At 45.8% G+C, this 21877-nt stretch overlaps 1 protein-coding gene across 1 annotated transcript in view; it reads left to right on the top strand.

Moving 5' to 3' along the window:
- Positions 1–21877, top strand: part of SETBP1 (SET binding protein 1) — a 254088-nt gene that overhangs the window by 18259 nt on the left and 213952 nt on the right. The window contains exon 3 of the mRNA XM_035559958.2: positions 3831–3850. Coding sequence (XP_035415851.1) covers positions 3831–3850 — 20 coding nt within the window. The remainder of the gene's footprint in view (positions 1–3830; positions 3851–21877) is intronic.

Here is a 21877-nt window from a genome sequence, read left to right as displayed (position 1 = left end):
TTTCTTTTTATGAGCTGATTTCAGGAGAACCCTTTTTGTTTTCTTGTTGGTTTAATTTTCAGTAATGTGCCCTATGCTTGGATTTTTAAAAGAAATCAAGTTCTGCAGCAGCACTGAGGGGGAGCGGGGAGATGACACCTTGTGACTACTCATGTTATTTTGGGTGTAGGAGTGCTTTTTGTCCTAGTAGTCAGACAAAGGAGCCTTGGTCAGGTTGAGGCTTTATCACAATACAAATACTTCACTTCCACCTCTTAAGCAACATGTGGGCTTTGTGATGAGTTCAGACAGGAGTCCACATCTGATGAAAGATTCATGAACATCTCTAACACCAGGACAAATGCATCTGGGATATAGGCTTGCACCAATCTAGAGCTCAGGGGACGACTTGGTCTTGCTGTTCAATGTAACTTTGATCCCTTGCTGTGCAGAAGGTCCCCACTTCTGTACTTCATACTCACGATGGATGCTCGAAGGGCTACTTTAAGCCTGGAGAAGGCTACTTGCCAGTGGCCCTCTCAGGACCCAGTGTCCTTCACCGACTGACCTAGACCAAAAGTCTGACAGCTCTAAATCTCTTTCTGAAACAGTAACGTTTCCCATTGATGTGAGACAGAGCCCAGGGAGGTTAACATTACTCACTGAGTGTACTTGCCTTAGAATCTGATCTTGTGGCAGGGAGAAGCCAAGGGGAATTTTTCTTAGAACCACGGTAAATGGCATATTCCTTGTACATGAAAAGTAGCACAGTGGAGTTTTGCTCTGGTAATAAGCTGGGAATAGATTTTCCCACCTATTGAGAAGGACAGGCTGCATTCTTAGTGCTGGGCAGTGTCTTATTTCCATTTCCTTATCCTCCCCTGAATACTTGCAGCAGTCTCAAGGGAACCAGCAGTTGTGTGAGACTCTGCTCAGAGACAGCAAAGGTGTCGCAAGCAATCCCTCTATGGCCAGCAAGGGAGAAGAAAGACTTGTTAACCACTGCCTACTGCAAGTGGACTGTGAAGAATATGAGTGCTTAGAAATCAGACCTTTCATTTCTGCTTATCCCTCAGATGGTCGTGGAAGGCATGTTCATTCTTTGATGTGGCTATCCAAAAAGGTTAAATAAATAAAGCTATCTGTAATGAAACTTGGAGGGGGAAAGAAGGCAGTGTGGTGACGTTCAGGGTGAGACTTTAATTGCCACAAGACAAGGAGTTGGAAAGAGGCGGATCATGGTCCACGTGTGGTTGCATCCAGACTGTGCTTGTGCTGTGAGGTCTGAGCTGGCTTGTGCTACACGCTCAGGCTGGGAGCGCTTGGGGCAGTGCTGGCCTAATCCAACCATTTAAAAAAAAATAGAGAAAACACAGCAGGTGGATCCTCTGAGCAGATGGGGAGAGGCCCGCTGCACAGGCGAATCGATTAGCATAACACCCAACGGCTGCTGCACAGCAGCTGCCGAGCTGGGGCCGGGCGGGCTGGAGGCGATGTGGCAGAGAGGAGTCCCCAGCAGGGATGTGGAGGACCATGGGGCTGTGATCTTGAGGGGTGTGATGCCCAGAGACCTGCATCCGACATCGCTGGGGTGGTGAACATCCTGCATCCCTGCAGCCAGGCAGGATTTTGCACACAGGTGGCTCTTAGCACTTGGGTTATAAGATCAGTATCTCACATCAAGGGGCGGTGAAAGGCACTGGACAGGAGTCAAGCTGGAAATCAGTCAGAGAAGGGCTCAAATTAGAGTAGTATGACTGCTCTAATGGCTGCTGCATGTGTCTCGTGGCAGCTACAGAGATTTTGTGTGAAGATAGAGTTCAGAGGAAGCAGCAAGTTGCAACTCGAAATGTCCATCTGTGGGCTTTCCTGAGAGAGGAGCATGCAGGTAGCTTCTGCAGACACTTGCAGAAACGCTGAAAGCTGTGGTAGTGGTTACAATGTGATTGTCACATTTAAATGATTCTGGTGGTTTTGATCTTGCAGTCACGTGTGCTCCTCCAGAGTTAGGCTGTTTGTCTGTTGCTTTAATCAACACAAACTCAAGAAAAAAATTAACTACTTGAAGCAACAGGGAACAATGCACTTAAACTGGTGGGGCAGATATGCAGTTGGCATCACTCCACTGGATTTTTGCCAGGAGATATATATATATATATATATATATGTATATATATAACATATTTCCCTCGTACATGGGCACAGTGTCATTACTTGAGTTTTATCTCCTTGCTTATGGATGCAGGGCATATATATGAGTCCCACAAACCTGTGCATAAGGGTGCAGCTTGGGTTACACTCAGCTCTCCAACGACCATGCTTGTGTCTTGGGGATGGGTTGTCCTATAGTGAATCTATCCTCTGCAAGGAGGAGCAAACTCTACTAGGACTTGAAAAATCACTTAAGTTTGTTGCATAATAATTTCAGCCACATCTCCAGTGGTCCTCAGTGCTTTGAAACACCCCTTCAGCATTCTTGCAGGAGTTTCAATACACACAGCGCAGAGGGCAAGTAATGAAAACATGGAAGCAATTTAAGTAACAGCATGTGGGTACACAAAGGACTGGTAATGCCAGCAATGTAAAAAGGGGCTATGAACTGGGGATATAGTATTTATTCAGTGGCCACTTAGGGAGGAAGAAGATATGCCTCTTCCTAAGCTTTGCACTGTTCTGCTAATTAGGCAGTAGGGGCCAGAGCCTGATTTCTAAAGCTGTGATCTGGGATGTGGTGGTGGTTAGAAGGGGGCTCTGCAGAGCTGCGATGCTCATGTGCTGGGGACTGATTTTTTTTTTCCCCCACTTTGATTCCAGCTGCTACAGTATATTAAAAGACGTAAACATACATTAAATACTTTCCTCATGTTTCTTTTCCATGTGAGCAATTGCCCTGGGGATGTTACGCGATGGTGAGCGGGAGGGGAGGCGCTTGAGGAGAGCATGGGGCTGGGTGTGGTTGCCCTGGCCCCGAGCAGGATGGGAGAGCTCCAGCACTGGAAGCCTCTGCTCCACAGCTTCAAGGCTTGGCCACAACCCAAGAACTCTTGGGTTTTAAGTCATGGCCTTGCCAAGTTTCACATCAGTTTCCCCCTCTTGAAGATAAGAGCAAAGGTAGCTTCCTACCCCTCTTTCCAGGGCTGCTCGGTGAGTGAATCGTGGCTTGGGCTGTCCGTGGCGCTGCTTGTACAGCGGTCTCAAAGTGTGGAGGTGTTTGTGAGTGTTTGCTCTGATTTCACCTGTTCTGTGCCTGGGGATGGAGTGGGCTAAACCATGGCCACTTCTAGACTGGCAAGGGCTCTGTTTCATTCTGGTGAGGGGGAAGCCAGGAGCCCAAAGGATAACCTGCCCGCCTGCTGCGAGGCCTGCAGGCTCTGCTCTTGGTGCTGCTTTCTTCCCACCTGCAGCGGGGTTGCTCGATCCCAGTGCCCTTGGCATCCCTAGAAGTGCCTTTCCTTTGGGTACGGGCAAACGTGCTGTCAGTTTGGAACGGCACTGAAAGCGTGGCACCAAATGCGAAGAAGCAATCCATCAGAATTCCCCGCTTGTCATGTAGTGTTTAACAAGACCCAGATGAGTAGTGGTTCCCTGGTTTTGTTTTTATTTCTGTCCCTCCCTCCCCCTCCTTTCCTTCATTTGCTACTCTGTCTAGTTTTCTGTGTCTGCAAACACTTAATTTCCCACCCTCCTACCCCACTCCTTTCTTTAAACATAACCTGATAAAGTTTCTTTGGAGCTTCCATCATATGTGCAACGTCCTGCTTCAGGGGATGTTAACTCATTTATTTATTATTGAACTTTTTTTTTTTGGAGAGCTTGGGATGGGTGAATGCATTTCGTTGCTGAGAAATAAGTGGCGGCAAGTCAGTTGGAAGTAAAGCTTCCTTGTGGGCAGTCAGAGGAAGCTCTGTCCTTGGATTTTCCTGCAGTACTCCCTGCAGGTATATGCCATTTCTCCCCAGGAAGCAGTTCTAGCACCTTTTCCCTTGGAATTCTATTTATCTTATTCCTTTCCTCTGATTAGCCTCCCACAGGCAACTTTCTCCTCCAGTTCCACCTCCTTGAGGACTCTCATTTGTGTTTTTTTTTTTCCCCCTTTGGACCCCTCCTTCTTCCACAAGATCTCGACCACTTCCACCCCCACTTCCTTCCCCTTCTTTACATCGCTGACTGCACAATGCACTTTCCCTCCAGGTTCTTGTATGCATCCACATCTCTTGCTGGATTACCCCCACGCTGTATTCCTCTCACCAGTGACTTGTGTGTATGATCATCCAATTGCTTGAAGTGCACAATTATCTCCCCTTTGCTAAGGGCATCCCTGCATGAGTCAGCTCTTCCTATTGCAAACCAAACGTGGCTTGGGGAGTTGGTGTAAGTACTTGCTCCCTGCACTGCAAAGGGCTTAGCAAGGAGGAGAAGGCACTTGTCCATCTGCTTGAAGTCCTAGGCTTTGATTTCATGGCTTTTTTTTTCTTTGTTTTCCAAAGGATGGAGCCCCTGTAGCCCTGTCATGTTTCTGTGCTGGGTTGGTTCCCACCCTTGCTTAGGGAAGCCTTGAGGCTGCTCTAAATGATGCCGGTGGCAGGTCCCTGAGGTGTGCAGCAGCAGTGGAAGGTGAGGAGTAGGGGTGTGGATCTCAGCCTCTGCCCTGGTCACGGGTTAGTAGGAGAGCCCCAGAAATGCCAGCACAGCGGGGAAGTCTTCTGTGAGTTGTGTTTAGGGGAACCTGGCTTTTGGGCAGGGGAGAGACCACTTCATAGCTGCTCTAATAGGCATGAGGCACCTGGTGCTTTTAGTCTTTCTGTACAAGCATTGGGGTGCAGAGTTACACAAACTCGTCTCTTTGATCCCAGGTTTCTTTTTGGCCAGCTTATTTCTCCCACATTGTTGAAGGCACAAGTGAAGCAGCTGTGATTTGGTGTCCTCCCAGCACAACCACCCTGGGCTTCCTCCCCAGAGGAGAGCAGGAATGAATTTCTTCACAAAAACTTCAGAGCTTTGGAGGCCTCTTTTACTGTGAGCTGAAAACCACTCAGGTTCATCTCGGTCCTTGAAGATTCCTGAGATGCCTGGACTAGAAACTGAGTCTTCTTGGGCCTCCGTGTAGTAAACTGGGGGAGGCAGGTCCCACATGAAGATGATTCAGCCCTCACTGTGAAGTGTAGGGAGTGCTGGATCCCAGCTCTCACCAGTCCTTCTCCAAAGCCTGTTGAAACAGTGTCTGCCTCACATCGTGTCATTCATATTTTGTGACAGGAATAAAGCAGAGTTTTTCTTCCAACTTGGTGTTCTGCCTGAGCCAGCCGATCCCCATTCTTCACTGTCTGTCTGCTCCCAAAGAATTGTGACTTTTTTTTTTTGCATTTAGCCAAGTATTTCTTTAAGAAGCATGCATCTGGCAGCAAAGGGGTGGGTTGGGGAAATGTGAACAGCTTTTACTGCCTAACGCAGAGTGCCAAATGAGGAAGAGTTGCTGTATTTGATTAGCTGCCACATGACCAGGGCTTGTGGAGGCTGTCTGTGTCAAGGACCGGTTTTGTTTTGTAGCAGTCCCTCCCACGGTCGAGTTTCGCTGGCCCTCTGTGACATTTCCTTGTTCCCTTATGCTGCGCCTCTCTTGTCAAACCATGACAAAAATGTCCCCTCTGATGGTTTGGGGATTGAGGAGATGCTGCAGGGCTTTAGAGGGAAGGAACAAGAACCAAAAAGGGCAGCTGGGGGTCTGGCTGGAGGTCCCGTGCTCCCCCCTGCTGAACTGCAGGGCTGGATGGGTGCTGCTCCCAGCAGCCTCATAAAGGCCTGGCCAAGTCAGTGCACGCTGGTTGTGTTTTGAAAGCACCAGGGCCTCCAGGCTAAAAGAGATGTGCTGGAGACATGACATACTGGCGCATGCATCCAGAGCTATGAGTCTCTGTGCTGCTTGTGTCTTCATTTGCAGAGGTTTGGGGATGCACAGGAGTGTCAGGCCTTCATGCATTCATTCATGTTCCTCCAGCATCTCCTTTTGCATGCAGTGCTCCCCCTCCTCTCCTTCCAGGCATGCCTGACCACAAATACCTTCTGATTTACCTCCAGCTTTTTTCATCTTTACTCTCTTTTTCACAAAGATGCACATCCAGCTATTCACCCTCAGGTCAGGTCTAATCCTTCACATGCTTCATTCCCAGCTGGGCTCCTTACTGACCATATTCCCCTGCATGGTCAGTGGGACTGCATGATGGACTCATCTTGAGTTTATTTGAATGTAAAGAGGGGCTTCACTTGATGCTTTCAGCTTATTTGTTTTTTCCTCTCCTCTGAGCACTGAATTTTGTGAAAGCTTGTTTCTAACCATGTTCCTTTTCTGTGGCTTCTATGGTGTGTAATGATGAGTGAACTTATTGGCCCTTCCCTCTTCAGGAGCCCCTCAGAGGTCCTTTTCTTCTGTCCCGATAATTTGAACAAAACTTTTTGAAATACTGCATCTTCAAGATTTTTTCCAAATTTGATTAAAATTGTTTAAAATACCCTAAAAACCTTGAGGAAAGGGTCATGTAGTCAGGCAAGGAGTCTGTGTCCATTTGCATACACAAAAACAGTGTGATCACATTGTCCTTGTTTTCTTAGGAAACCAGTCTAAAAATATCCTGTGTAAACACACATTGTTTTGTTTTTTTTAACTCTGAGACTTTTCCAACTCATGAGACTTTTTAAAATGATTCCATTTGATATGTGACCCTGGAGGACAAGTCCAGTTAGATGTATTTTCATAAGAGCATTATTTTCCATTTCTTGCCATGACCTCTAATGTGAATTAGACCATTGGCACTTGGCTCCTTCATCTCAGGACATGAAGTGCTATTTGTACATTGTGATTATATTTGGACTCTGGGCTGCAGGCGGTTGCTATCAGGAGAGGGATTCTCAAGGTCTGGTGTGTACACCAGTAGCAGGATATTGCTTCTGAGCAGAAAAACTTTTCTGGGAAAAGTTCTGCTGTTTTGGGGTAGTATCACCCAAAACCACCCCCGAGAGCTATGGGCTCGCAGAAGGGGCCAGCGGAAGGGCCAGGGTGTCTTACTACAGAAATGAGGTTGCCTGTTTAAGATGTGGCCTGGACTGTGGCTTTGTGGAAGCCAGAGTTGCTGGAGATGAGGATGTGGTCATTCAAGATGAACAGTCAATTGCAGCTGCATTCGCAGAGCTAAGTGTGTCTCTGCCAGCCTCGTTTCAAGATGATGCATCGTGTTCCTCTTGCGAATCAAAGTCTACTACGGAGGGCCATGTACGAAGGCAGCAGAAGAGACTGTCCTCCTGCAAGAAGCCCACAAACTCCATGGAAATTAAAGCAGGAGAAATGAAAACATCTTGTCTCTTAGTACAGTATGTGAAAGAGACTAATCAGATTAATGACTCAGTCAAGGAATCTGTCACAGGCTGGGGTAACATTCAGCCCTTCTTCATTGTACTGTGGTTGCTTAACCATAACACAACTGAGCCTCCCAGATGGTGGCCTGATCTTAGCGTGCTGGCTTCTGGGAGCCAGTCATCATCCTGTTAATGACATGGGGAATTTGTTTCAAAATTATTAACTCTCTGCATCTTTGGTAGCTTAATGATAAAAAATTATCCCAAAGAAGAGTTAGGGTTTGGTGCGGTACGAGTCAACAAGTCCTCCAGTAAATATTCCTTACTTATCTTCTCATCAGTTTCTCATGGCTCGCTGTGTTACCTGGGTGGCAAGGTTTGTAGAGAGAGATGGTATCTTTTATTGACATCGGTGTTACGACAACTCCACCACTATAAACCTGGGTGGCTCATTGAGGAATTTCAGCACTTCACAGTCTTGTAGCTTCATGTGAGCTGCTCTTGATCCACACACTGAAAGATGAGAATCAGCCCCAAGGGGGTTTGCGGGTAATTTTCCCTTGCCCAATGCTCCTGGGAGGAATGCGGTGGCACAAGCAGCCACGCCAGAGGCCACAGCCAGCTCTCCTTGATAGCTGCTTGGCTCTGTTTGACAAGGAGAGGGCCAAGCAGTGGATGCTTGGATGTGTCACCAGCGATCACACTCTTGCTTCACTGTGGGGGCAACACTGGTCGTTCCGAACCACGTGCTTCTGTAACATGCTTGGCAAACACTTCCAAGGAGGATACATGAGAAATGGTTTCCTCATACTTTTGATGAAGAGTCAACACTAATTCCTAACCTTACTCGTTGTTGTTGTTAGCCTTCATTGCATCCCAGAATACACTAAAATATTGTCCTGGCTTAGGTAGCTTCACTTGCTGTATTTTCAGGTGGGTAATTTGCTAAAAACTCACTCTTAAGGCTAATAAAAATATACCTGAGGCAGATATTTTCCCACTGGGGAGCAGCAGCACTATCAGGTGCTTGATCAGCTGTCATTTCTGCCTCTCCTACCAAAATCTTTTTATCTCTAGGGAGAATCCCTAAATCAGTATCCTGTGTGCGGTGTACTAGCAGGGAGCTTGAAGGCACTTGTTTTGCCTCATCTTCCAAGGTAACTGGTGCTACTGAATTGATGATGTGCTTTACTACTTATAGCCCATGTATGTGCAGGTTAGATGGGGATAATTAACGTCATGCCTGTTTGCTGACACTGCTTTCACCAGTGCTCAGCTGACTCTTTCCAAAGACAGCCTCTCACTTTCCCTGGAATACTTTTCTTCAATAATTCATGTAATCATTAGGACGAATTCCCTCCAGCATTTTCTCTCTCTTGTCTTAATTCCATTGTATTATTTGTAATTACATTCCTGATTTGAAGGGCGGGGGGGAGCCCGTTTCCTTCTATGACTACGGCAAAGCAGTCACCAGAAAAAGACCGTGGTGGGAGGGATTGATCTGTCCTTAAGTCACTGACTCGGGGCATGGGCAGGAGCTGCTATTAGTCAGTCAGGGACAGCAATTGCCACCGTGCTTCATGGGAATTTGGGAGGTGTGGGGCAGCTCCATGGGAGGGCAGCAGGTCCTTTGCTGCGCCCTGTGCTTCAGCTGGCAGACATGGCACTTGACAAAGTCGTGCTTCATCCTTGGAGGCAACACAAGGCTTGGGTGCTTAGATGAGGAGCCCTTGGTTCTGCCTGGGTCACCATTGAAATAATGGGAATTTAGCTGTTGATGTCACCTAGAAGGCAGAGGAGGTTTCAAAGAAACAGGAGGCTAGCTTATGATGGACAGCCAAGTCCTCAGCCCGAGTGCAAGAGAGTGACTTACCCTTGGCTTTTTGCATCTGCAGGTGTTCCTGTTGCTGATGTGTACCTAAGATTTTTCACAGGTTTTGAGTTGTGAATCTCTTTGCAGCAAAACAAGGAAGTAGCACAGATGCTAATTCCCGTCTAAATAAGTCTTTTGCTATTATGTTGTGAATTTGGCAACTGAAATTCACTTCCACCCGCTAAAACATTGGTGTGTGGGGCCATCATGAAGTGCTGAAAAGGTGGGATGGAAATCTGAAAACACCCTGTTATTTTTCTGTCTATCTAGCCTGACTTCAGCTAATGAAACTCTGCATGAGCCTGTGGGGTATGGCAGCTGTGTGCTGGAGATACAAGTTGACTCAGTCCATCTTGGCCACATGGTTTAATAGGCCTCCGTGAAATCCCTGGGTCAGAGGCCATCCACCATGCCCATCTTTGTCACATCGCGGTGATGTGTATCCTGGCAGGTTTTTCTTTTTGTTCCCTCCCCAGCATGGAAAGAACCATCTGCCGGGTTGGCTTTCAGAAGAATTTTGAAAAATACCAATTTGCCTTTGTTCCAAGAGGAGGGGAGGGTAGCAGGACAGAAGGGGGAAGAAGAGCCTGACCTAAAACCAAGCCACTGTTTGCAGGGGTTTTAGAATAGCCCGTATTGTGTTTCCTACTCCCCAAGGAAGGGTTGTCCTCTTTCTTCTTTTCTCTTTGATTCGATTCCCTGCCACTCTGCAAGCGAGTCAGAAGCTGCAGCTGCTGCTGTCAGCTGGGAAGGGAGTCCCCTTGTTTAAAACCTATGTGTTAATCCTTGGTTAGAAAAAGCAGAAGTGCTTTATGCTCCCCTTCCATTCCCCTGTGTTTCTGCTCTCCTGCAGCTTTGCTGCCTGCCCATGGTCCTTGCCACTTTGTTTGGGTAATCTCTGTATTTTAAGCCCAGTCTCTTAGGAAATTGCTAGTACCTGGGACCATGTAGCTGCTAACGGTGCAAATGCACTACCTGCCTTTCAGGTCATGTTGTGCAGCTAAGAGGTGTTATAGGGACAGCCTGAGAGATGGGCTGAAGGGAAAAAAGGTAACAGGTACAAAAGTGACTTTTATGTATGAATTGAAAGTTCAGGTAGTGGCTGACTAAACAGCCCCAATAAGGAATGTGGGTAGCATAAAGCTCCATAAACAAATAAACCCAAAGACTGGCCAAAGCAACCAGAGCGCAGCTAGTTTTTGAGCACGAGGAAGGAGTCGTAAAGGATGTCAAGTGTGTTGTGAGGTCTGGGATAAAATTACTGGGGGCTTTGCAAGTAAGGGGAGCTGTCTTCTTGTGGCTGCTGACACAGATGGATAGAAATGTTTGCTCAATGGGTCTGTGCTTTGTTCACAAGGAAAAGCTGGCAGCCCGGTGGGAGAGGAATTTAAACACTGAGGTAAGGAGAAAGGAGGATTTGGGCTCCGCCAGATGGAAACAGCCATGCAGGAAGCACCAGGCAGGGTACGATGAGTAAATCAGAGGCCCGAGAAGCTCAGAAAGGAACTTTATCAGTAGGTGTGATGCCACGGCTTTGAAGGGTGAACGTGAAGTGTGTTCTGAGGTTGAAAGGGAATTAAAAGGAAAAAAAATGATTTTGACTGTTGCTTTTTATCAAAAATATCTTATCTTTCCTAGTGTAACAAGCTTCCAAGGGAGAAAGGAGTTCGGGATAGGGAGAAAGGAGTTTGATGATGGATGGCAGTGCCCTACAACTATCATGTCTGAACATTACCAAACAACATAGGTTTTCAGTGCCTCCATAAGTATGTTTTCCATTTTGCAAGTGGAAAACTGAGGCAGAGAGAGGTGTCTTGCCCAGGGCCACAGCAGGGCCATCCCGCCTTCTGCTGCTCTCATTTCATGTGCCGACCCCTGTGGCTTGGTGTATCTATTAGGCTCCCACCTCTGCCCATCAGTGGGGCTGCAAGGACCAACTGGGTGCCCCAAGAGTCCTCCCTCTGAAATAGGGTGTCATGGGGGGGCTGCATCCTGGGAACAAGGCTAGCAGGTGGCCAAAAGCTTGTGCCACATGAGCCCCTTCCCAGCAGATTACCCGTGACCTCTGCTCCCCATTTTGGGTAGCGGGAAGGAGCTGGCAGCCGCTGTGCACACTCCCCTTCCCAGACCCTTCCCTGCCGTGGCCCCTTGTTAATAAAGAAGTGTAATTGGGAGCCCTCCCTCCATCCTGTCTGGTGTGAGGCCATTTGTGTGCTGCAGGAGGAGGGGCAGATCTGGCGCTGGGGGGGTGTTGGTAGTGGGGGGCAGAGGGAGGGAAAACTCTTTTGTTTGTTCAAGTAATTTAGGCCTCATATGTTTTTTATTATTCTTTTTGGTTTTAAAGAAATAACAATAAAACATCCTTGATCAGCTCTTGATAAAGGTGTGCTTCTGGTACACAGAAATCTCAATAGCAAAGGGAACAAAGTACAATGGAGAAGTATGAAATCGAGCATTTTTTTTATTTCTTAGTTTTGTCAGGAGAGATGCCACTAATTTTTAAACAAAACAACACAACAAATGATAAAAATGATTTCTGCACTTCGTACAGAGATCTCCCTGTCTCACCCCTGTATGCAGTTGGTATCTGCAACAGATGAAACCCGGAGCCCAGGGTGCAGGCCGCATCGATTACTTAGGTGTTACTGCTGTGGTTGCTTTGCATGCGCTCTGTGCAGCCAGGCCGAGGTGAAACATAGGGGAGTTGCTGTCTTTCCCAGCTAATGAATCTCCCTTTCTGCTTTATATGTACTAGCACATTGCCTTTGGAGTAGAGACTTTCTATTTTGTGTACTAACACACCAACTTTGCTGTTGAAATAGCTCTCCTATGCCTTCTGATTCTCCATCAGTTTCATTTTTTTTTTTTTTTTAAATGGGAACAATATACCAAAGAAAAAAGTAACAAACACTTTCCTATTTCTTTAGCTTCAGTAAAACTCATCTTTAAACCTTCCCCAGGGGCCTGAACTAAGTTGCAAGTGTCTGCTCTGTGATGGGTGGGCTCTGCTATTGAAATGCTTGTGTTTCAACTGTGTGAAAGTTGCAGAAAAATGCACGTGGGATAGGCAGAATTTATTTATTTATTTTTTTAAGATAGAGAATAAGGTAATGGTGTGAAAGAATGAATTAGTTATGGCAAATCTTATTAGTGTCCATTGTAAGTAGAGACATATGGGAGCACTTGCAAAATTATTCCTTGTTTATTCAGCTTTGTAACCAAAGCAAATTTTTTTGCATAGTGTCATTTATTTGGCAACTGGACGGGTGTGGAAGGTGTGTGTATATGTAGCGGGAAGGGGGGGGTGAGGGGAATGCTGTATTGGTATTTCATTAAAACTGATGCTTGGTGCTTTGTTTGTCAGGTTTTGGCAAGGCTTTTTGCTTTGAAAGCCATTCAGAGAAGATCGGAGCAGATGGCAGGGAGATCCTGTTTGTGTTATTTTTGGACATTCCCATTGAAAGTCTCAGATTGTTGTCCTTTTTCCCTCCCTCCCCCAACTCGTGTATGTTTTTCTTTCTTTCTTCCTTCCTTTCCCCCCTCCTTCTTGAGAACATTTTTTAAAAAATGTATATTAATAATACAGCATCCTCTAAAAGCTATGAGTGTTTCTGACAAACTAAACTTTGGGCATCTTCTTACTGTCTCCCTACACTCAGAAAAAGTTGCAAGGGGGGCTGCCTCTTCCTGAAGCTGCATTAGGAGAGCAAGTTGGGTAGGGATGGGAAGGCTGCTCTTTTGGTAGGTTCAGCTCAATAGCAGCACTTTTTCCTCGTAGATTGGCACCTGTATCAAGCCCAGACAGCAAGTTTAGATTGAGGGTCTTTGACAAAAACAACTTTGGTGACTTGCGTGACATGTGCTTATGACCTCTGTGGTCTTTAAGCCCTTTTGGTGTAGAGGGCCGGTTGTAGATAGACTGGAAAATTGAACTGTGCCCTGGCTCTTCATGGTGGTCTTTCCATGTCACTGGTGAGATTTGTTGGTCTTAGGCGGTGTGGAAGGCTTTTGTTCCACCACCATCTGTGCCCAGATTGTGCTGGGAAGAGAGAACTTCATTGCCTTGCATTCCTGGTATAAGCAGTTTTCTCAAGCAGCAATTTAGCTTAATATAACACCGTTGGATATGTCTGCAGAGCGTTTCATGTGGAAACCTTCACTGAAGCCCTTCACAACCTTTGTGCAGGTAATCCAGCAAAACTGAACCTGGTCCAATCAGTTAAAGCACTTGGCTAGCCCTGGTCTATCGGTGAGGATGTGCATACACAAAGAAGATGGGAGGTCTTGGCTGGAATCAGTACCTAAAAGTTCAGGTGATTCACCCGAAGCTCATCCAGATGATTAAATCTCTTCAACTAAGCTGGAAATCTGGTGGAAACAAGCTTTCTCATACTTATTCTGTCAGTGGTTATTCCCAGCTAGAAGCAGATATTTAAATCCCCAAATCTTTACATCAGCTGATATAAGGATGTTTTTACACAGGAAAAGGCTCTACCAGGATTTTAAGCTTTGGCCCAGGAAGCACAGAAATGTGAGCAAGTGAACTTCTCAGGCTTAGCTGAACTACCCTGACCCTGTAAGACAGTTTGGTTTAGGTTTTGTCTGAGTTCAAGTTGATGATTCATGTCGGTTTTTAGGTTGCTTGAACCTGTATACCCACATCCTCAATTATTTTCTTTCAACCAATGCGCTGAGGGAACCCACTTCAGAAAGTCTCATTTCATTTTTAATTGAGTAAGAACTCAGAAGTCTACCAGTTGTATCGCATCTGAGTTGCAATGCTAGCTGCAGGAGAAGTCTGCATGGATGACCCAAGACGTGTGATGTCATTTGAAGTGCATTTCACTGGATTTTGCAGGACTTTGCTCAGCGGCACTCACCTGTATGCCTGCCATATAAAGTTTGGCAGATCACTCTTGCTACCCACTGCCCCAGCCTTCCTTTTGGTGGGCGGACAGTGCTGCTTTTCCCTGTGCTGTTCTTGCAGCCCCCAGCAGGGCTTCCCTTGGGGAGCTTCCAGCGATAAGGGCTTTCCTGGTCTGGCACGCTGAGAGCAGAGCCAAGCTACAGCCACAGCCTAGATAAAAAGCAAACTCGACCTACTATTTATGTAGTTACTTAAACATGATTTAGCCTAAATAATGCACACTGTGACTTGGCCAGGGGAGGAGAAGAGAGGGGCTTGTTTCTAACGAGCCAAGGGACAGCACAATTAATTACATATGAAAGACAGATAACAGACAGCAAACTGTCTACAGTAGGGAGAAACAAAATACCGATGTGAACAATTAAAGCATCCACGTGACGGAAGGGTCAGCGGTTTCTCATAGAGCGGGCAGCTGGGTATGGCCCCAGGAGAGCGGTGAGGGATGCTCGGGGGGGCAGCGGGGCTGGCATGGGCTTTCTGGGCCATCCGCAGTTTCGCTGTCAAAGTTGAGCAGGCACTTCTGAGGCTGACAGGCTGCGCTCTGGGCATTATTTTCATCACATGTGCTTTTGACAGTGGGATTGTTAGTTACTAATCTTGGTAACACGTGAGTTGGGGAGAGGAGCGGCCAAGGTGGGAAAAGCAGAGCAAAGGCTCTGGAGATGGTTAGATACCTGCCTTAGGATGATGCAGGCCGTGAGGCAAGATGAAGGAAGCTTTTCTTCCTTTTTTTTTTTTTTTTTTTTAAGTTATTCTCATCACCTTCCAGATGTGGAAGCACAAATCTCAGCTGCCCGTACGTAAAGGGGGTTGAATTCTTCAAGAAGCGTGGTCAGAGGTTTGCACCTTCTCCTCCCCCTCCCCAGCTGCAATATTGGAGCCTGTCCTAAGTTATCCTTCCTTTCATCCTCCCCTCCCTGCAAGCCTGTCCCGCAGTCAGCCCTTGGCTGTAAAGATTTGAAGGTAAAGGCCGATGGATTAGCCTAGGGAAGGGCCAAAGGTTAAATGAGCAGGGCTAGCAGCAGGCAAAGGGCTACGATTGAAATATTTGCTGAATGCTGACAGGCAACAGAATAGAGGCAGACAAGTGGCAAATTCCTGTTTTCTCCTCTAATTGAGAAAATATTTTGAGTGGTATTCAGTCAGACTGCAAAACGAGACTCTGGGAAAGTCAGCCAGCCGATCCAAATGGGAGGGAGAGGAGGGGAGGACACTTGTCGAAAGACCCCTCCAGCTGAACCTGTTTCCAGAAACTTTTTGCTTATGCTTATGGAAATCCCTGGAGCCTGATGGTTGCAGTTTGCTTGGTCATTTTTCCCATGCGATTGCAATATCAAAATACTGCTACAGTGAACTCAAAATATCTCCCTAAGAGAATTTGATCCCTTTCTGATTTTATTTTGCTGTCACAGAAGACTTGCTTTGTAAGTCTAGCTTCTTGCATGGTTTATACTGCTCACAATATTGGTATTAGAGGGGCTTGCATGAAAAATCTGGGTGTTGTTGAGGATCTGGCTATCATCTGTTGGTCAGAAAGTAAATGAGCTGTTTCAGTGCACAGTGTGGATGAGATCTAATTGTGTCAGTAAAACATAACAATCATTCAACCCTTGAGTATATCCACTCCGTGTAGACAATATTCAAGTCAGAATAATGAAACATTCTTCAATAACTTTCTCAATCTGAAATGAGGTTGTGCAGGGAGAAAGGGATTGGGAGCAGCATTTCTCATCGGGGTAGTTCAGGGTGGAACCAAAGGGACTTCATGGTGACCATACCCCTCAGCTGTGTTTCTCCTGTTGGTAAGGGTGGTGGCATCAGTTTCAGCTGTTGCTGATACAGTCATAAAGTCAAAACTGGTGCTGATGGAGATGCACTCGCCTGCACTTTGCCATTAGCAGTGAGGGACCCTGTGGCAGCACTTGCATGATGCCTGCACATGGGCACAGTCATCACAGTCATTGTGAAAGTGTAGCACAGCTTGTGTGTTGCTCTGCATCAGGAAACTGAGTCCAAGCGATGAGAGAAATTTTGTTTGGTGCGTCACAGATCAGCTGCATTGACTCCTGCTTCAGCTCAGCACCGCATCTCTCCTGCTTGCTCTCAGACATGGGAGGCTTTAGTGGCACTTGGGAGAAGGGAATTCTGTCCAGGTGTGGCCTGATTTGACCAAAAGTACCCCACTGGCCTTTCACACCCTGACATTTTCCTCCAACGGGTGATTTAATCACTCACGTCCCCTCTGCCCTAAGCCTTCTGCCTCACCATTCCCCAAATGCTCCTGCTAAAGCTGATGATGTCCTGAGAAGGTTTCAATTAACATAATTTCCTTTTACTTAGAAATCTGTGATTAGTTAAGGAGACGAGCAGAAGGGAAAGAAAGATGTAGGAAGAAGCAGTTCCTTGGGCCAAAAAGCAGCATGAGGGTCAGCAGAGTTTACATTTCTTTCTATATGCTTGTGCCATAAAACTCAGAGACAGGCTTATAAAGTGTTTTTTGGAAAATGCCATAGCCACCAATACAAGCTGCAGTGGAGGAAGGTTTTGGCAGGGCTGTATCCTATTTGTGGCCAGCAAGTTATGTTGCATTTGGTCCCTCAAAGGCTTATGCTCCTTAAAGATACCCAAGAGAAGTTCATAAGCTTATAGACAGTATGGGCTTGGCTACAGATGTTAGCATTCATCAACAGGTCCAAAACTTGTCTGTTGTTAAGCAAATGGAAAGAAAGCTTGCCTTGCTTTATGGATCATCTTCAAATGGGGTATGCTGAGGTCTGATTCCCTTCTGCCTGCCTTGCCTTACGCCTGGAGTGTGGATGACCTGGTTGGTATTATTGCTGCTCCTGGATCAAGTCAAGGAACGTTTCCAGCTGCACAGCCACAAAGTGGCTGGAGTGTTGGATGTTCAGCATTGCAGACCTGTGTCTAGTTTGGGGAGTCCTTTATTAGGAGCCTTGTGATGGGAGTAGGCAGCATGTTCACCACCTCACGGTAGGGAAACTGAGGCACTAACAAACCTCCCTCTGTGTAAATCTCTGTATCAACAAGAGCTGAAAGTGAAGCCCCAGCTCATTCAGTTACCCAGCCATTCTCTTGCCTTTAAATCATGGGTCTGTCTTGACCTTCCTGTACCCCTCTTGGTTGCTGCCCGGGTTGCACAAGTGAGAACAAAGTGAGACTTGTTTGCCTCGTCCAAAGAGCTCACTCAAGCAGGTGATTGTCTTGCCTGCTTTTTCAGTCCCAAAACAAAGTGCTGAAAGTGTTGTCCTGTGATGTATAACATCCCGTATATTCTCCCGGGACTGAATTTTGCTTTCTGAGTGCAAGTGGCACTGAAAGGAAAAGAGGTCAAAATTGCAGGATACAGGGAATAATTCCCAGGTGCCGAAATTAGGAGAAATTTTAGCACTCCTCTGTGCTCCTCATGGAGTAGGGAGCAAGAGAACTTTAATGGCTCTAGTTGTAATTGCTAAAGAGCAGGAAAAAAAAAAAAAAGAACGGTAGGATGAAAAGTCAATCAAAATCAGCTAATAATAATAATAAAAAAGCTTTTTTTTTTCTGTGTGTGTGTCTCTCTGTGTTTGTGTGTGTGCGCTGCATTATATTTGCACGAAGATGTGGACCTTAAACTCCAAAGGGGTTTGGGCCTCAAAATTCATGTGTATCCAGCATGCAAACTATGAAACCAGAAACATATGGGTTTTGGCTTAAAATGAAAATATCAAGCCATTGAAGTTCCTCTGTTTTGATTTCCCTCTCTGCAAATCAGGGATATGACAGCACAGGTCATCCTCTATGAAAAAGGAGTAGTTTCTCAGGTTTACAATCACTCTGAACACTGAAGTGATGTCTTGTTTCATTTTGTTTGGTCCGCTCTAGTTTCTAGTCAAAACTAGAGAAATACAAAGGATTTTGAGTCAGTGATGCTTTTGGTTTTTGTTTGAATTTGAAGACCCAAAAATGAAAGAAGGGGGGGAAGGGAGACAGGAAATACAAATTGAAACTAAAAAGGAGACATGAAGAAGCCCAAGACAAATGGAAAGTCTGAGCTTTGCCGGGGTCCCTTCAGCTGTGACGATATGAAGCTTGAGCTAAACCTGGAGTGGAGAACTGCAGCAGAAACAGAAGAGCCTCCCTCAGGGGAATGGTAAGTCTGCCCCCCATCAAAGGTTTTGGTTTCTAAAATGACACCCATAATATCAATATATTTTATTAGAGTTTTTTTGTGTGGAGAGCCATACTGGTATGGAAATCAGTTTTCAGGGGAAACTGAGGCTCAGAGCTTTAACCTGAGTTTCCAGAGTCTATTTGTACAGTATATTGCTGTTTCAGAAAGCTTATTTTTCACAATTTCCAGTCTAGTGCTATTATCCAGGGTCTTTTACTTAGTCACTCAGGATTTTCTGTTGAGAAGAACCAGCTTCTGACAAGAAGTTTTGAAACTCACCCAGTTCACAAAGGAATTTTTTTATTATTATTTTTTTCCCCTTGTCCTGGGTGGTTTGTGGTTCTTAGTGGCTCTCTTCTTAAGAAGAGGTTAACAGATCCTCCTGCCAGCCCCACAATACAGCATTTCAGCAAAGTAGTGACTGAAAACAAGTCTGGGTAAATGTCTTGTTTGGGTGTTTGTAACCTGACTCAGCAGCTCAGACCTTGATTTTTATCTTCTAAGTGAGTGGGTGAGTGGGAGAGACAGGTGATAACAGTTCAAAGAAATAGAGTTTCTAACATCTGAGGCCGAAAAGAGGGATGGTGTTTTACAGTAAGGGATATGTACTGGGATATTACTAATTCAGCTGTGTGCACCATTTCTGTAGCCTTTTGCAGCTAGAATAGTGTCTTATCCATTCCTGTTTCAACAGGACATTTATGTGGAATATTTTAGAAATTGTAAATATGCTTAATTGTAAATATGTTTTATCCTTACCCCATGACTATTTATTATTTGTGAGGCAAATATTATGGCCGAGTATAGATGAAGTAACATGGGTGGGAATTGAAGGAAAGGAAAAATTTGAAGTTTGGTTGGGAATTTCTCCCCCAGACTTTGAATGAAAGAAATCATGTCTGTCTCTCCCCTCTACTCCCCACCCCCCCAAAAAAAAAAAAAAAAAAAAAGCATAGTTCCTTTTTCAAATAAATGAAAAGTGTGTAAATCAGAGCATTTTTCAGGCTTCGGACATCCGCCAGAAAATCTACATTGCTTTCAGGAATTTCATATGAAAATAAAATGGCTTTTTTGGCTAGATCTGAGTGAGCATGGTTTTTGTTTTGTTTGTTTGTTTGTTTTTTAAACCAACAGCACTGGAAACCCAGTCCAAATAGAAGATTTATAAGGGTTTGGATTCCTCTGGTGGTTTTGACTCAGGCCTTTGAAGCCTGCGGCAGGCCCAAGGAGCAGGCCTAAGCCTAATGGCTGCCCCCCACCCCCTCAGGGATTCAGGGACTTTTAGCCGTGCTTGGTCTCCCTTGCCACAAGCTCGGCTGACTGCTGGCCTTCTGCTCACACTTGCCTCTGACTTGCCTATAACTACCCTGATTCTGGCAGTTTTAGGTCTGGCTCTTGTGGGGATATGAGGCAAAAGTCCTGTGGCTTTTCTTGCCATTCACTGCTGGCATGGAGGCTCAGGTCCTGGCTGGCCACCTCTCATATTGGACTTGCAGCCTACTGCAACTCAAAGCCATGTTTGTTTGTTTATTTTTCCCTTTGAATTTCCAAACTGGATGCCGGAGCAGCTGATAAAAGGATTTGAGGGAGGGCAAAGGGCCTTCAGACTGCCTAAGGGGGGTAAAATGAGATCTGCTAGCTCAGGTGAGTGTTGCTGACAAGCCCTAGTGCCGGGTGGCATGGTGGCTGTCAGGTGGGGCTCTCAGGGCAGAGAGATTCAGGCCTTCAGGCTGCTCTCACATCTTTCATGCATTATACTGCCTGTGTAGTTGGGCTTCCTTGGCCAGCCAGACACGTCACCAATAGCCCCTGAGTATGTCCTCCCCCTTGACAGCATGGTTAGGCACTACACAGCACTGGGGAAGCTCCTCCTTAAAGGTCACAACATCCTTTGGTCTTTGGGAGGCCTACATGGGCAAACACAATCCCTCCAGTTTTGCTCCTAGTGGTCTCGTAATAAATACTTCTTGCTGGAGGCTGAATGATCCACATATTGATGGATCTGTTTTGTCTGGATTTGTCCAATGTTTGGATGGCAAAGTTTTTGAAGGTCCAGAGGCTTTGTTGACATAAATCAAGGATTCATAGTTAAAGGTGTGCTAGATTACAGATAGTCCTGAAAATGTATGATCTGCGAAGAACCAGAATTTCAAAGTGTCACACCAATATTGTAGTCAGGAGAAGACAACATCTTCACTTAAGCCACTATGTAGATGCAAAGTATTTTGGAACCTCGGTATACAAAGTGTAAATGTAAAATTTTATTTATTTATTTATTTATTACTGGGATGTTTAGGTGGTTAAAAGCTCTGGGCAGAGATGTCAAAGGAATTCACCTGCTGCAAGCCTGGGATCAGGCATATTGCAGCATCCACAAAGGCTTTCACTGGCAGCTGCAAAATGGGGAGCATCTTTATTCTCTTCACAGGATGAATCTGTTGGTTTTCTGGGAAACTGAGACCCCATGAGGTGCACAGTGTTCACGAGTCAGCTTGGATACCATTAGCTCAGTGTTGATCACTCCCACATCACAAATCAAAACAAACAACAACAACAACCAAAAAAAAATAAATCAGAATCACAGAATCATCTAGTTTGGAAGAGACCTCCAAGATCACCTAGTCCAACCTCTGACCTAACACTAACACATCCTCCGTTAAACCATATCACTAAGCTAACTAAAGCAAACTAAAAGTACCAGAAATATTCCCTCCTCTCCCTAAACTCTTCCCAGTTTTCCCTACTGCTCTGATCAGTGCCTTATTATTGACTTTATTTCAGTTCGTTGTTGTTATTAACTGGGGAATTCCGATTTAATGGTGTATTGGACAGATTGTGCTTGACACCATTCTCCTTTCCTTCCATGCTATTTTCACAGAATAATGTGAAACCATCTCTGGCAAGTCCCCTTTTGTTTAAAAGAAAATCTAACGGGGGATCAGATTAATTGCTGGCTCTATGTGCTTTTCTGTTCACTGAAACATCTTCCCATTGTATAGTAAAATCAAATGTAAAGACTTTGGAACTTGACCTGGCAGGTGTCAGCTCTTGGGAATACGAATATTCAGCTGTAGGAAGAATTTCTGTTGTAGCCACACTGTGAAACTAATTAGGTGGAGGATGCAGTAAGGTACAAGGGAATGACTCCACGGAGGTGCCTCGTGGTGAGGTCATAAACCACAGGAGCAGCACGTGGATCGGCTGGTGATGTCAGGCAAAACCTGCAGTGGAATTTGGCTCCAGGGTGGGAGAGGACTTCTCTGACTATTGTTGTTGCTGCTGCTTTTAACAGATCAGTTCCCAAAGCTGGAGGCCCTGCTGTGGAGTGGCTGCGGCAGTGTTAAAGGAGGAAACGTTGCTGTGTTTCAGTTTTAGATCTGCTTTCTATTTCCACTATCACAAAGCATTTTGCATTCACAAAGCATCTCTTCCTTTTTAAAAGCTGCAAGTAGGCTGCTTGGATGAGGAAAAAACTGGCTGGATAGCCAGGCCCAAAGAGTTGTGGTGAATGGAGTCAAATGCAGTTGGAGGCCGGTCACTAGTGGAGTCCCCCAGGGCTCAGTACTGGGGCCAGTCCTCTTTA

The sequence above is a fragment of the Cygnus atratus genome, chromosome Z (assembly GCF_013377495.2).
Source record: "Cygnus atratus isolate AKBS03 ecotype Queensland, Australia chromosome Z, CAtr_DNAZoo_HiC_assembly, whole genome shotgun sequence".
NCBI classification, from domain to species: Eukaryota; Metazoa; Chordata; class Aves; order Anseriformes; family Anatidae; genus Cygnus; species Cygnus atratus.
Note: the sequence above shows the minus strand (reverse complement) of the source record. Positions and strands in the feature narration are given on the sequence as shown.